The following is a 14,565-nucleotide window of genomic DNA, read 5'->3' as shown; positions in this document are numbered from 1 at the left end:
ACTACCTCCATGCCTCATCCTAGGGGGCTATTTCACTTTATTTATGACATTTTGCTGTTGTATAATGTTTTTATTAGTAGCAGTATTATTTATTAAATGCATATTTATATTTGTTTTAATAAAAACAAGTTTAGGGTCGTCAACCTGTCGTGTTTTGCAGACGTCTGCATCCCCATATGGGGCATAAGAACAGGTCGTGTGTTTAGCTCTTTGTCCACACTTTGTTATTGTTGTTCATTTATTAATTTGCTGGAAATTAGAACTGAATTTAGAAATAGTTTTGAAACAAACTCTGCGCTTAACAAACTAAATTAAATAAGTTGGCTAATGTATGTCTTTTGTGGAGTGTGTTTCCAACATTGCCTTATCTACCAAAGTAAAGAAGTAAAGAGAAAGTAAAGAGGCCGAATGGAGGAGGCTAGTTCTTTATCCTTGCGCTGCAGATGGTCTGTTTAACTGTTTTGTCCCTAGTAAAGCTTCAGTTTTTCCACTTACAAAGTCCGCCATGTAAATAGCAAATGCGCCATGGCGCGACACAACTGACTCTTAAAGGGAATGCGAGATGAGACTGGTTTAATGCACGTTATGCTCAAAACACACCAATAACTCATTAAGAGAATAAGCTCAACCCTGTTAGACCTTTGCGGCTTGATCGTTAAAATAGAGCTCGAAGTGTTTAAGGTACATCATAAACTTAAGCATCTTTTTGTGCAACATTTGCATGCTTTTGTGTTTGTGTGTGTGTGTGTGTGTGTGTGTGTGTGTGTGTGTGTGTGTGTGTGTTTGTGTGTGTGTGTGCGCACAACGTTTGCATACTGCAAGCTGTGGCATCAGTATATATTTATACCATTCCCATCAGGTTTTGTGGTAGAATCCATTCAGATAACCCCACAGCTACGTAAAAATGCAACACGCAAGCTTTAGCCGGTTGTTTTGCATCTGGAAAGATCTGCATATTTAGAAGCTTGGTATAATATCCACAAGTCACTTTCTGTCTTGTTCGCGGTGTGTTGTCCAGCTGTGTCCAGTGATGGGGTCTCCGCGACGATGCTTTCGGTAGCTGTGGTTGTGATGTGACTGGTCCATGTCTGCGTACTCGGGCCTGGTAAGAAGCGCGTTTTGATTGGACGAGGACGTGTCCACACCCCTGCTGATGCTGTAGACTTCCATCACGGAGCGCAGGGACCTGGATTGAACTGCAGGAGAGAGTAAAACAGACCTTGTATTCAGTCGCTCCATTTCAGTGACTCACTGCTAAATATTCAATGTGTTCAGTCTGCTGGAGTTTCTCAGAAGCGGCCGTGCAGAAGCACTGTCAGCAGGCAATTCTTTCATTTGTATGTGCATAGTATTAAATGCTCACAGTAGAACAGGTCCATCACAAGCTTAAAACACATCACAACCTCAAAAGAACAGCATGTACTAGAGCTGCACCATATTGGAAAAACCTCTTAGTTTGTCTGCAATATACAGTTGAAGTCAGAATTATTAACCCCCCGGATTATTATTTTTTTCCTAAATTCTGTTTAACGGAGAGAAGATTTTTTTCAGCACATTTCTAAGCATTATAGTTTTAATAACTAATTTCTAATAACTGGTTTATTTTATCTTTGACATGATAATAGTATATAATATTTGACTAGATATTTTTCAAGACACTTCTAGACAGCTTAAAGTGACATTTAAAGGCTTAACTAGGTTAATTAGGTTAAGTAGGCAGGTTAGGGTAATTAGGCAAGTATTATGATGGTTTGTTCTGTAGACGATCGAAAAATTATATAGCTTAAAGGGGCTAATAATTTTGACCTTAAAATGGTGTTTAAAAAATTAAAAACTGCTTCTATTCTAGCCGAAATAAAAACAAATAAGACTTTCTCCAGTAGAAAAAATATTATCATACATACTGTGCAAATTTCATTGCTCTTTTAAACATAATTTGGGAAATATAAAAAAAAATAAATAAATAATAGGGGGGCGAATAATTCTGACTTTAACTTCAACTGTCTTAAAAAGCCCCTATTGTGCATTATAAAAGGTCATATTTTGGTTTTAGGGGTCTCCAGCAACAGGCTGACATGCAAAAAACATTTTGTCTTGTACTTTGACTCATTGTCTTGTAATATGCATTTATTTCATCTAATTATCCTAACGACACACATATGATTCGTTCAGCGATTAATTTGTTCCCAAACCCCTCCTTAGCGTGAGGCTATACTGCCCTCATTGGTCCGATGACCCAGTCTGCTGTGATTGGTTGACTGCAGAAATGGCCACCATGGCTTATAAACAATATTGAAGTAGTCAGAGTGCAGAGTGTATGTGTGAGCCCAATGCAGGACTGCATTAAAGCAATGTAGTTTAACACCAGCATATTGCTCTATTCGTAATCATAAGTAAAAGTAATGAGACACGTTCAGTATTAATCCACACAGTGGCAAACTATTTTGAAACTTGACTTCCGCACATGTGTAGGAACAGTTGATGGTGGCCATAACAACTACAAACGGCAGAGGATCGCAAGCTCACAAACACGTTTAAATCTGTAAACAAAGTGACATGCGTCGCGTTTTCAACGTCGTTTTAGACGCAATATAAGAATATAAAGAATTCACGAGATACAGTACAAGCGGCTACAAGTAACAAAACACAATTTAATTCAGAATTTGCAAGCTAGAGAAAACAAGGAGGGAGCCATTTTAATCGCACTTAAGTTACTTACACTTGTGAAATGGTGGAAGAACCTGATCCATGAACTGCGTACTGTAAAGTTCCTGTCAAGCTTTGACAAAGTCACATACATCACTAGTCTTTTCTGATCTTTCCTTTAACAAACGTCAACGCCCTTTTGTAGATTGCTGAAGCACTATATATATGTATACAGTTGAAGTCAGAATTATTAGCCCTCCTGAATTATTAGCGCCCCTGTCTATTTTTTTTCCCAATTTCTGTTCTGTTCTGGGAAGATAGTTTCAGCACATTTCTAAGTTTAACAGTTTTAAAAACCTATTTCTAATAACTGATTTATTTTATCTTTTCCATGATGACAGTAAATTATATTTTACTTGATATTTTTTCAAGACATTTCTATACAGCTTAAAGTGACATTAAAAGACTTAACTAGGTTAATAAGGTGAACTAGGCAGGTTAGGGTAATTAGGCAAGTTATTATATATTAATGGTTTGTTCTGTAGATTATCGAAAAAAAAAATGCTTAAAGGGGCTGATAATTTTGTCCCAATAATGTTTTTTTTTTTAATTAATAACTGCTTTTATTCTAGCCGAAATAAAACAAATAAGACTTTCTCCAGAACAAAAAATATTATCAGACATACTGTGAAAATTTCATTGCTCTGTTAAAAATCATTTGGGAAATATTTAAAAAATAAAATAAAAATCAAAAAGGGGCTAATAATTCTGACTTTAACTGTATATATATATATATATATATATATATATATATATATATATATATATATATATATATATATATATATATATATATATATATATATATATATACAGTTGAAGTCAAAATTATTCACTCTGCTGTGTTTCTTTTTTTTTTTCTTTTTTAAATATTTCCCAAATGATGTTTAACAGAGCAAGGAATTATTCACAGTATCCATGATAATATTTTTTTCTTCTGGAGAAAGTCTTATTTGTGTTATTTCTGCTAGAATAACAGCAGCTTTCTTTTTATTTTTAAACCATTTTAAGGAAGGCCTGTCACAATAATCAATATATCAACTTATTGTACAATATTTGTACATGACTTCAATCATTTTTGGTGTTGCAATATATATTTGCAAATATACAAATATTGTTAACGCATTTTAAAAGGACATTAACATTTTACCTCACCGATGTCAAAGTTAATTATTGGACATTTAATTTATAGGACATTTAATAAGATCTAAAAAAGGCCCCCAATCTCCTCCTTCCCCTATTCAACTTTCACCCGCGACACCTCTCCCTCCTATGGTAACATGCCGGATCCGTTACCCCGATCGGTTCCGGGACCTCGCAATTTACAAATTAAGCACTGTGTATAGTCAAGAGAGAGAGAGAGACTGTGAGACCCTAAGTTCAACGCTAAGGATATTTTTTACTGGCCCAATAGGACCAGCGGTTCAGATTTTTACTGGCTCTGCCAAAACTTTCACAGGATATATATATATATATATATATATATATATATATATATATATATATATATATATATATATATATATATATATATATTATAGCTATTTCTTAGCCAAATATTTTAAATAATATGTCAAAAATAATGTCTTTGAATCTACAATTTAATATTTTAAAAATGTTAAAATATTTCATTGCAAAACAAAAGGTGGCTGACTTAAAAGTGACGGCAAACTATGCAAAACATCACTTCATTTCTTTCATGGTGTTGTACCCATGTATATGTCTGTTTCCACAATGTTATAAACAGATGTTTTTTTTTAGCCTTATAATTTGATGTGGCCGTCATGTTGTCGTTTCTTCACTGTACTGGTTTTTACCAGGTTATGGAAAAAAATAACATTCTCACTTAAACACATACGTAATAAATCCATTAAACCCATATAATTATTAATATATAATTTTTTTTTTTCCAAGTCTAAAAAGGTCATGTAGAGATATTTTGTTTTATGGCCATCTTCTGCTGTAGTGGCCATGTTTTGTTGAGGGCAAGCAGAAGCTGTCAGAGATTAAAGCCAGCCGACTGTGAGAAAGGTCAAACAAGAGCTGAGAAGAGAAGTTGCATGAAAGATGAATGCAGGTGTTCTGTATGCCTGTGATTGTGAGTCTGACTGCTGCGACCCTCTGCTGTCACTGCTGTACAAATACAGGAGAGTCAACCATAAAACGGTCTGTTCACTTCAGCGTGGCAGACTCCCTAAAGACTGACCCGCTCAACAAAACCTGCTTATAAATCAGGGGACGTCAAGTCTGAAGAGTCTGTACTTTACAGTTTGTTTGAATGAAAAGCAGCAGTTTATATGTTCGTGCTGATGTCTCGGGTCAGTTAATGTGCTTCAGGTTTAGAAGGGGTCTTTGTTTGGAGGTGTTTTTTGTTGATTAAATGCATCAACATAAAGGGAAAAAAGCGAGTGGCTATCTTTATGAGCAAATAATTGAGTCACTCGTTCAACCGATTCATTTAAATGTGTGATTCCCTGAAGAATGTAAAAAGTAGCAGTTTTTGTGAACGAATAATTGAGCCATTCATTCAACTGATTCACTTAATTGCAGATTCTTTCAAGAATTAATCAAATAACTGTATTTATGAGCAAATCATTGAGTTACTCATTCAACTGATTCATTCAAATGTGTGATCCTCTCTAGAATGAAGAAAGTAGCAGTTTTGTGAATGAATTGTTGAGCTGTTCATTTAACTGAGTCATTCAATTGCTGATTCTTTCAAGAATGAAGTGAATAGCTATATTTATGAGTGAATCACTGAGTCACTTATTCAAATGATTTATTCAAATGTGTGATTCCCTTAAGAATGAAGAAAGCAGTTTTGTGATTAAATCATTGAACCGTTCTTTCAACTCACTCATTCAAATACTGATTCTTTCAAGAATGAAGCGAATATATATGTTTAATGATTCGCTGAAGTCACACATTCAGCTGATTCGTTTAAATGTGTGATTCCCTCAAGAACGAAGAAAGTAGCAGTTTTGTGAATGAATCGTTGAGCTGTTCATTCAACGGACTCATTCATTTGCCGGTTCTTTTAAAAATGAAAAGAATAGCTATATTTATGAGCGAATCATTGACTATTTTATTCAACTGGTTCGTTCAAATGTGTGATTCCCTCCTGAATAAGGAAAGTATAGCCGTTTTGTGAATGAATCATTGAGCTGTTCATTCAACTGATATGTTAAATTGCTGATTATTTCGAGAACGAGGCGAATAGCTATATTGATGTGTGAATCATTGAGTCACATATTTAACTAATTTGTTTAAATGACTGATTCCGTTAAAAATGAAACAAGTAGCTTTCTTTATGAGTGAATCATTGAACCATTCATTTAACTAATTTATTCAAATGGCTGATTATCTCAAGAATGAATCAATCAACTATCGTTATAAGCTAATCAAGTAATCAAGCAAGGACATATCTTAGAGTGACTCATTGAGCTAGCCATTCAACTGATTCATTTAAAAGGCAGATTCCTTCAAGAATGAAGCAAGTAGCTGTCTTTTTTGAGTAAATCAAGTAAACTTTGAGCTGATCAAAAATGTAGCAAGTAGCTATCTTTGTGATTGAATCATTGAGCTATTCATTCAACCCATTCATTCAAAAGGCTGATTCCTTCAAGAATGAATCAAGTGTAGCTATCTTTATAAGTGAATCATTGAGCCATTCATTCAATTGATCCATTAAAAAGACTGATTCCTTTACGGATGAAGCAAGTAGCTACCTTAATAAAAAAAATCTTTGAGTCACTTTTTCAGTTGATCCATTAAAAAGACTGATTCCTTCATGAATTAAGCAAATAGCTTTCTTTATGAGTGAATCATTGAACCATTCATTCAACTAATTTATTCAAATGGCTGATTCTCTCAAGAATAAAGCAATTAACTATTCATTATAAGCTAATTAAGTAATCAAGAATTAAACAAGGACATATCTTAGAGTGAATCGTTGGGCTATTCATTCAACTGATTCATTCAAAAGGCAGATTCCTACAAGAATGAAGCAAGTAGCTGTCTTTTTTGAGTGAATCAAGTAAACTTTTCAATAATGTAGCAAGTAACTATCTTCATGATTGAATCATCGAGCTATTCATTCAACCGATTCATTCAAAAGGCTGATTCCTTCAACTATAAATCAAGTGTAGCTATCTTTATGAATTAATTATTGAGCCATTCATTTAATTGATCCATTAAAACGACTGATTCCTTCACGAATGAAGCAAGTAGTTTTCTTTATGAGTAAATCATTAAACCAGTCATTCTACTAATTTATTCAAATGGCTGATTCTCTCAAGAATAAAGCAATTAACTTTATAAGCTAATTAAGTAATCAAGAATCAAACAAGGACATATCCTAGAGTGAATCATTGAGCTATTCATTCAACTGATTCATTGAAAAGGCAGATTCATTCAAGAATGAAACAAGTGTAGCTATATTTATGAGCGAATCAGTGAGCCATTACTTCAATTGATCCATTCGGAAGACTAATTCCTTCACAAATAAAGCAAATAGCTATCTTTATAAGCGAATCATTGAGCCATTCATTCAACTAATGCATTCAAAAGGCAGATTCCTTCAAGAATGAACCAAGTAGCTGCCTTTTAGCTAATCAATAACTTTGAGCTAATCAATAATGTAGCAAGTAGCTATCTTCATGATCAAATCATTGAGCCATTCATTTAATCGATTCATTCAAATGTTTGATTTTCTCAAGAATGAGGCACGCAGCTATATTTATGAGTGAATTATTAAGAGATTCATTCAACTGATTTATTTAAATGGCTGATTCCTTGAAGAATGAAGCAAGTAGCTATCTTTATGAATGAATCATTGAATCACTGACTCACCAAGTTCGTTCAAAGGCACTGATTCATTAGTATAGAAAAGATCTTGTGGTGCTTTGTTTGTAACGAGTATGCAAAACAGCACAAATAATACATAGCATGAAATGAAATGATCTTCAGTTTGATGCTGATGTGGATTTTGGCTAACCTTTGGCAGTGCTGATGTCCCCGGGGTCTGCGGCCCTCCGGTGTGAGATGGGTTGAAGACTCGGGATGAGAATAAGAGAGAAAGAGAGAACCAGCACCTAGAAGGAATAAAAAGAAGGAATATGAAATGAGAGCAAGTAAATAAACAAGTTCTGCTACTGTATATGGGTCAGCCGCTGACCTACATCTTTTAAACAGCCTTGTACCAATCAACACTTTGATTATAATCATACCGCTCTCATTCCGAAACATGCAGGGAGTAGAAGATGCAGAAAATCAAGGATGTTTTAATGCTTTTTTAAAAAAAGAAAAATCTTTTATTCATGAAGCCTGCATTTGGTGAATTTAGTCAGAAAATCTTGTGTTAATATCTAGTATGATAAAATCTGGTATAATATATTGTTAGATAATGCAATTAAAAAGAATTGTTTTCTATATTAAAATGTTTTTAAAATGTTACTAAGTCATTCTTATACTGTAAAAAATTAAATGATCAATTAGTCATGATGGCATGTGTTTTTAGTTCATTGTAACTTATGAAACTAAGTTAATTATGTCCTGACCTAATTGTATAAGTTATGCAAGCTGTTTTAAGTCTGTTTAACTTAACTTAAGTTCAATGGACTCATAAGGTTAATTTGATTCAGCTTAAAAATGGCAAAATGAAGGCAACGAGGATTTATTTTTGCACTGATGCTGATTTGATATTAATGAAACATAGTGTTTCATAGAAACATTATGTTGAAAACATTTGTAATTAGACGCTTTATTTTTTTAATATTTTTATTTGATTCTATTTAGTTTTATTTTGTTATTAAAAATGTTTTTATTTTGTGTATATGTATATTATACAATTTATTTTAATATTTATTATGCTATTTTTTAATATATTGCAAACTTTATTGATAACACTAATTTTCACTTCTGAGAAGTCATTTTAGACAATTTACTTTAATAATTTTTATTTATTTTATTTTATTACAAATGTTTTTAACTTCATTAAAAATCTGAATTGTTACTTTTCAATTTTAATTGTGAAAAAGTTAAAAATATTTTGCATATTAGACAATTTATTTAAATAATCTTTGTTTTATTTTATTAAATTTTATTACAAATATTTTCAACATTATTGATAATCTGAATCATTAATTCTCAGAAGTCATTCTTATATGCTGATTTAATACTCATGAAATATTGTGGATTATTAATGAAGTGAAAAAAATAATTGTGATGTGAATTATACAGTTTACTTTATTATTTTTTATTTTATTTATTTTATTTATTTATTTTTATAATTTTCTTTTCTTTATATTTTCATTTCATTTCTTTTCATTTCTTTTCATTTCTTTTCATTTCTTTTCATTTATTTTATTTTATTTTATTTTATTTTATTTTATTTTATTACAAATGTTTTTAACTTTATTAATAATCCAAATTTTTACTTTACATTTTGGATTGTGAAAAAGTTTAAAAGATTTTGTATATTAGAATTTATTTAAATAATCTTTAATTTATTATTTTATTGTAGTTTATTTCGAATGTTTTCAACTTTATTAATAATCTGAATCATTACTTCTTAGAAGTCATAATTTTATGCTGATTTGACACCTAAGAAACATTCTGCATTGTTAATAGAGTTGAAAACATTTGTAATGTATTTTAGACAATATACTTTTTAATATTTTTTTTGTTTGTTTTATTACAAATGTTTTTAACTTTATTAATAATCCAAATTGTTACTCTTATTTTGAATTATTAAAAAGTTAAAAACAACTGTGATAATTAATATACAATTTATTTAAATAAATAAAATAAATAATGGTAAAATAAATTGTATATTTTAAAATAAATAAAATACAATATATTTTAATCATTAGTATTTATTTTATTACAAATGTTTTTTTTTTAACTTTATTAATACTCTGAATTGTTATTTCTCAGAGGTCATTCTTATATGCTGATTTGACACTCAAGAAACATTTCTGATTATTTAGTTGAAAACATTTGTAATGTATATTGGACAATTTCTTTTTAAATAATTTGTGCTTATTTTATAAAATTATTTTATTACAAATATTTTTAACTTTATTAATAATCTGAATTGTTGCTTCTCATTTTGGATTATCAAAAAAGTAAAAAATATTTGTAATGTATATTAGACAATTTATTTAAAAAAATATTTTATTTTATTTTTATTACAAATGTTTTCAACTTTATTAATAATCCCATTTATTGCTTCTCAGAGGTCATTCTTATATGCTGGTTTGACACTCAAGAATCATTCCACATTATTAATAATATAAATTAATACTTCTTCTGCAGAAACATTCCGGATTATTAATAAAGTTGAAAACATTTTTGATCTATATTACTCTAATTTAATGGGATGCTGAGAATGGGATGCGGATCCAAATGCAGGTTTATTCAACATAGAATAGTCAGGCAAGCAACGGTCAACACAGGAACAAACAGATGTATACGGGCAATCCAGAGTCGTGGTCAATAAACAGGCAGATGGTCAAAAGGCAGGTTGCAGACAGGAATAAACAATAAAACAAAGCTAAGATTAAGCATGGCAAGACAAGGTAAAGGAAACGTGTTACAATATTCACAGTACAGTTTAACAAGACTCAGCACTGATGTGTGCGTGTCTGTGTGCTGTTTATAAAGTCCATCTGATCAATTCATGAGCAGCTGCCAGCTGTGAGTGTGTAATCAACCTGATGAGGAACAGGTGCGTGTGAGCGGTGCATGACTGGGTATGTAGTTTATGTAATGGCAGATTTGTAGTCAGCCATCCACAGCCTCTAGGTCGCTGATAATCATAACAATCGCACAATGTATTTTTTTGTATTCAAATTTAACTGATTATATTATTTTATTTAATATATTTCGAACAAAAATTACATTGCATCATAACCAACAAAACATCTAGTGTGTGTGCAAAACTCAATAACAAAAACAAATATTTAGAATAAAGAGTTAAAAAAAAAGAAAAGTGTTTACTGTCACATTTAATCAGTGCAATGCATCCTTAAAAGTTAAATAAAAAGTATTTTAAAAGTATTATTTCCTAAACGGTGTGTATGTTGATTAGCGAATTACGATTTTGTGTAATTAAATATTCCATCATTTTTCATCTTTCTGTCCTCCCTTCACTTTTCCAAGTCAACTTCTTTACTCTTATGCTGCGTCTTTCCTCTTCAGCACTTTCCTCTCTAGAATGTGTTTCTGAGATAAGCAGATGCTGTAAATCATGATGCCTGCTCTTTACACACGTCAGCAGTACTGCAATATCCACACACTCCTCTTCATTTATCTTCATGGCATCTTGTGTTCATTTTAATTTAAAAATGCACTTGGTGCTTCCCGAGTCACTTTTACAAATGAATCGTTCGTCTGCTTAAGGGAGAGATTGATGCTCAGATTTATTAATAAAGAGAAATATAATCGTATCGAACAGACACTGAATAAATAAAATAAAATAAAAATCATGGACATCAGTGAGCAGAAAATATTCTGTAGAACTAACCGACTGACTGAGCAAACACTGACTGTGCCTGTGAAGAGTTTTTATTTATTTTTATGAAAATAGTTCTAAGTAGTAACACACTGAATTTAATTAAAACTTTACAAACTTTAATTTAATTAACCTTTACAATAATTATTTATTAACAAATAAACAATATAATACAATTACACGTGTGCGTGTATATATAAACAGCAGGGGCCTCATGTATCAACGCTGCGTACGCACAAAAACTTTGCGTACGCCAGGTTTCACGCTCAGAATCGCTCACGTTTGGATTTACTAACAATGAACTGAACGTGGGAATGTGCGCACCTTCACGGCAGCTTTCTGGCAGGCGTACGCACATTTTTTGTGCATGTCTGTTTTATTTCCATTGGCGACTCCTAGAGGCAGTTGTGTTAAATACTTCTCTACAAAGTGTCTGATCCTTGCAATGGCAGCTGTATGAGACGGGTTCATATAGTAGGTATGTAAGATTTCCATACCATACAGTTGACCAGCTAAACATTAAAGCACAATTTGCAGCGGTCGCCTGTTTTCCCAATGTAATCTGAGCGATCTACTGCACGCACATTGCTATAAAGACACTATCTGAAGATAAATTTGCATGCGTGAATCAGAAACATTTCCATTCAATAAATGTGCAAATAAAATATGATGCACAAACTTATTTAAACTGTGTTAACTGTATCAGCTAAACTCTCCCACTCTATTTTTTTCTTTTGTTGTTAATTCCGGAGAACAAACTTGCAAATAACACCGCTTTTCTCCGTTCTACCTCCGAAAGCAGCACCTCCAATTCACATTCTGTTCAAAGTTTCTCTTTTTGTTTGATTTTGCCGTTGCTTTTTCGTTGGGTTTTGCCATTAGCATAGTCATTAGCATATTCATACGGGGGAGGAGGCAGGGAGGGGTTTTGCGCTCGTGCATGTTGCGCTCAGTTTCACGTTCATTCGGATGTACAAAAGAATATGCGTGAGATTCGGCGTACGCAGTGTTTCATACATCTGAAATTTTTTCTGCGTACGCACTGTTTTAGTAAGATTTCCACGCAAGTCTTCGTACATGAGGCCCCAGTTCTGTCTGGTTCTCGAATCTGATTGGCCGATAGCCGTGTAGTATTCTGCAATATCAGCACTTGTACAGCCCCATCATCCTTCTGTATTACTCCATCCACATAGAATGACAGCAGATCAATAAACTTATTACAGTTTGACAAATATTGCAGCTGTTGGACAACATAATGAACTTTTGGGGCTTTTTTTTAGGCAAGAATGTGGTTCTAATAATTTATCTCCAAAATAAATAAAGAAAGAAACCCAGCCGCTCAAGGCATCGACGGAGCTGAATCGAGCGCTCTTGCACAAAAATACTGTACATGCATCTAAACACGCATAACAACTGAGACAATGGAAAATCGGTTGTTCCTTGCGCCACCTGCTGGCTATTGCGTAACGCACAGAAATGTTTTTTTTTAATGAAGAGGCGGTCTTTGCAGCCACAGTACTGCATGTGACTGCACCTGACAAATTGCAGTATTGCGCATGAAGAATATGCGCGTTCTAAGTAGTTGTACAGCCATATCACACTGCTACTTGTGTGATATTGCGCATATGAATAAAAGTATGAAATAGGGATGTAACAATATTGTAAGTACCATCGTACCACAATAGCAATTTATTTCAATATTACCGTGGTCGCATGACTCTATAGGTTAAAACTATAGGTTTCTGAGAAACATTTTCTCAGGCGAATTGGAGCGAATGAGAGGTAGTGGGAATTACGATTTCCATCAGCCCAGGCGTGGCCATCATCCTTTGCAGTCTGTTGCCTCTACAGATCCAGTTAAGCGGAAATGGAGGGTGCTGCTAGAAGCGGGGAAGGAAAAGTGAAAGATGTGTGAAAGTATTTTGGTTTCTCTCTAAAAAGATACAAGAAAGGAGAAAAGGTGACAAAGAATAAAAGGTATGCAGGCACTGCCAGACTGTGGTGAAATACAAGTCGGGGAATACGACAGTCAAGGGGACAGCAGAACACAGCACACTGCTCAGATTGATGCAGACATTGGACTCTATTTTGACTGTCCATGCGCAAAGTGCAAAGCGCAAGGTGCAAATGCTTTCAGGGCGTGTCAGAATCCACTTTTGCTAATATAAGGATGAAAAAAAAATGCTTTGCGCCGTGGTGCATGATCTAAAAGGGTTGAGCTTATTTTCTTAATCAGTTATAGGTGTGTTTTGAGAATAAACTAATCAGAGTCTCATCTCCCATTCCCTTTAAGAGCCAGTTGCGTCGCGCCATAAGCGCATTTGCTATTTACATGACGACTTTGTAAGTGGAAAAAAGAAGCATTTCACTACCAAGACAACAGTTAAACAGGCCTCTCATTATCTACTTTCACTTTTGCTCTCATGGATAGGGAAACCTTTCAAACAATAGGGAAACAATTCAGTTCTAATTTCCAGCAAACGAATAAATGAACAATAATAACGAAGTGTGTTCAAAATATCCAAATAAACATGCTGTGCCCCATATGGTCTAAAACCTGACAGGTGGACAAATCTAAGCTTGCTTTTAATAAAACAAATATAAATATGGATATAATAAATAATACTGCTAATAATGATAACATTATACAAAAGCAAATCATTATGAATTAACTAAAAAAGCGTCCCGAGATGAAGAAAGCATGGAAACAGTAGTTTTTAAATTTATGTAGGCTAGAAATTAATATGTTTTGTTATTTTAATCCTTTATATTTATATCCTATATATATATATATATCCTTGATATTTAAATTTTTTTCATATGTAAAGATGTTTGCGTATTCCTCTACATCTTGTGTGTATTAAGCAGTGTGTAAGCGAGGCGCACAACTAACGCGCTCTGCGCTGGACTTTAAACCGGCTATGTTGTGGTCTATTGACAAATCTCTTATAGTTTCTCAAAATAGCAACGCGCCAGCAATGCGCCTCAGAGTGCCTTCCTTTCTAGACTAGAACGCTTATGAGTAGCACATATGAGCGCAAATGCATTTGCTATTTAAACAGCGTGGCGGAAACGTCAAAATGACTCTTGCACCGAGCTGAAACTAGTAAACAACAATTGCATCGCGGCTTGCGCCAGATTGCGCCGGGTGTTTGATAAGACCCAAAGACTTGTTCCGCAAAGAGACCTCAATCTCACTCATGGCTTGTCCTCGAGTGGTAGAAAGACAATGCACAATGTTACCCACTGCTGTCAACCTTGGCCAAGTCATATCTCTCTGTCCCAGAAACCTCAGTACCAAATTAGAGCGTTTTTTTCTTTTGCAGGGGACATTGTAAATTCCC

At 33.4% G+C, this 14,565-nt stretch overlaps 1 protein-coding gene across 2 annotated transcripts in view; it reads right to left on the bottom strand.

Moving 5' to 3' along the window:
* Window positions 1-556: 556 nt before the first annotated feature.
* creb3l3b (cAMP responsive element binding protein 3-like 3b) overlaps window positions 557-14,565 on the bottom strand; it is a 69,368-nt gene continuing 55,359 nt past the window's right edge. For both annotated transcript variants that reach the window (XM_009298922.4, XM_017352439.3), the window contains exons 9-10: window positions 7,703-7,799; window positions 557-1,196 (exon numbers count right to left, since the gene is read on the bottom strand). In XM_009298922.4, the coding sequence (XP_009297197.2) occupies window positions 985-1,196; window positions 7,703-7,799 (309 nt within the window). In that variant the 3' untranslated portion in view covers window positions 557-984. The remainder of the gene's footprint in view (window positions 1,197-7,702; window positions 7,800-14,565) is intronic.

This window comes from Danio rerio, chromosome 2 (assembly GCF_049306965.1).
Source record: "Danio rerio strain Tuebingen ecotype United States chromosome 2, GRCz12tu, whole genome shotgun sequence".
Taxonomy (NCBI): Eukaryota; Metazoa; Chordata; class Actinopteri; order Cypriniformes; family Danionidae; genus Danio; species Danio rerio.
Note: the sequence above shows the minus strand (reverse complement) of the source record. Positions and strands in the feature narration are given on the sequence as shown.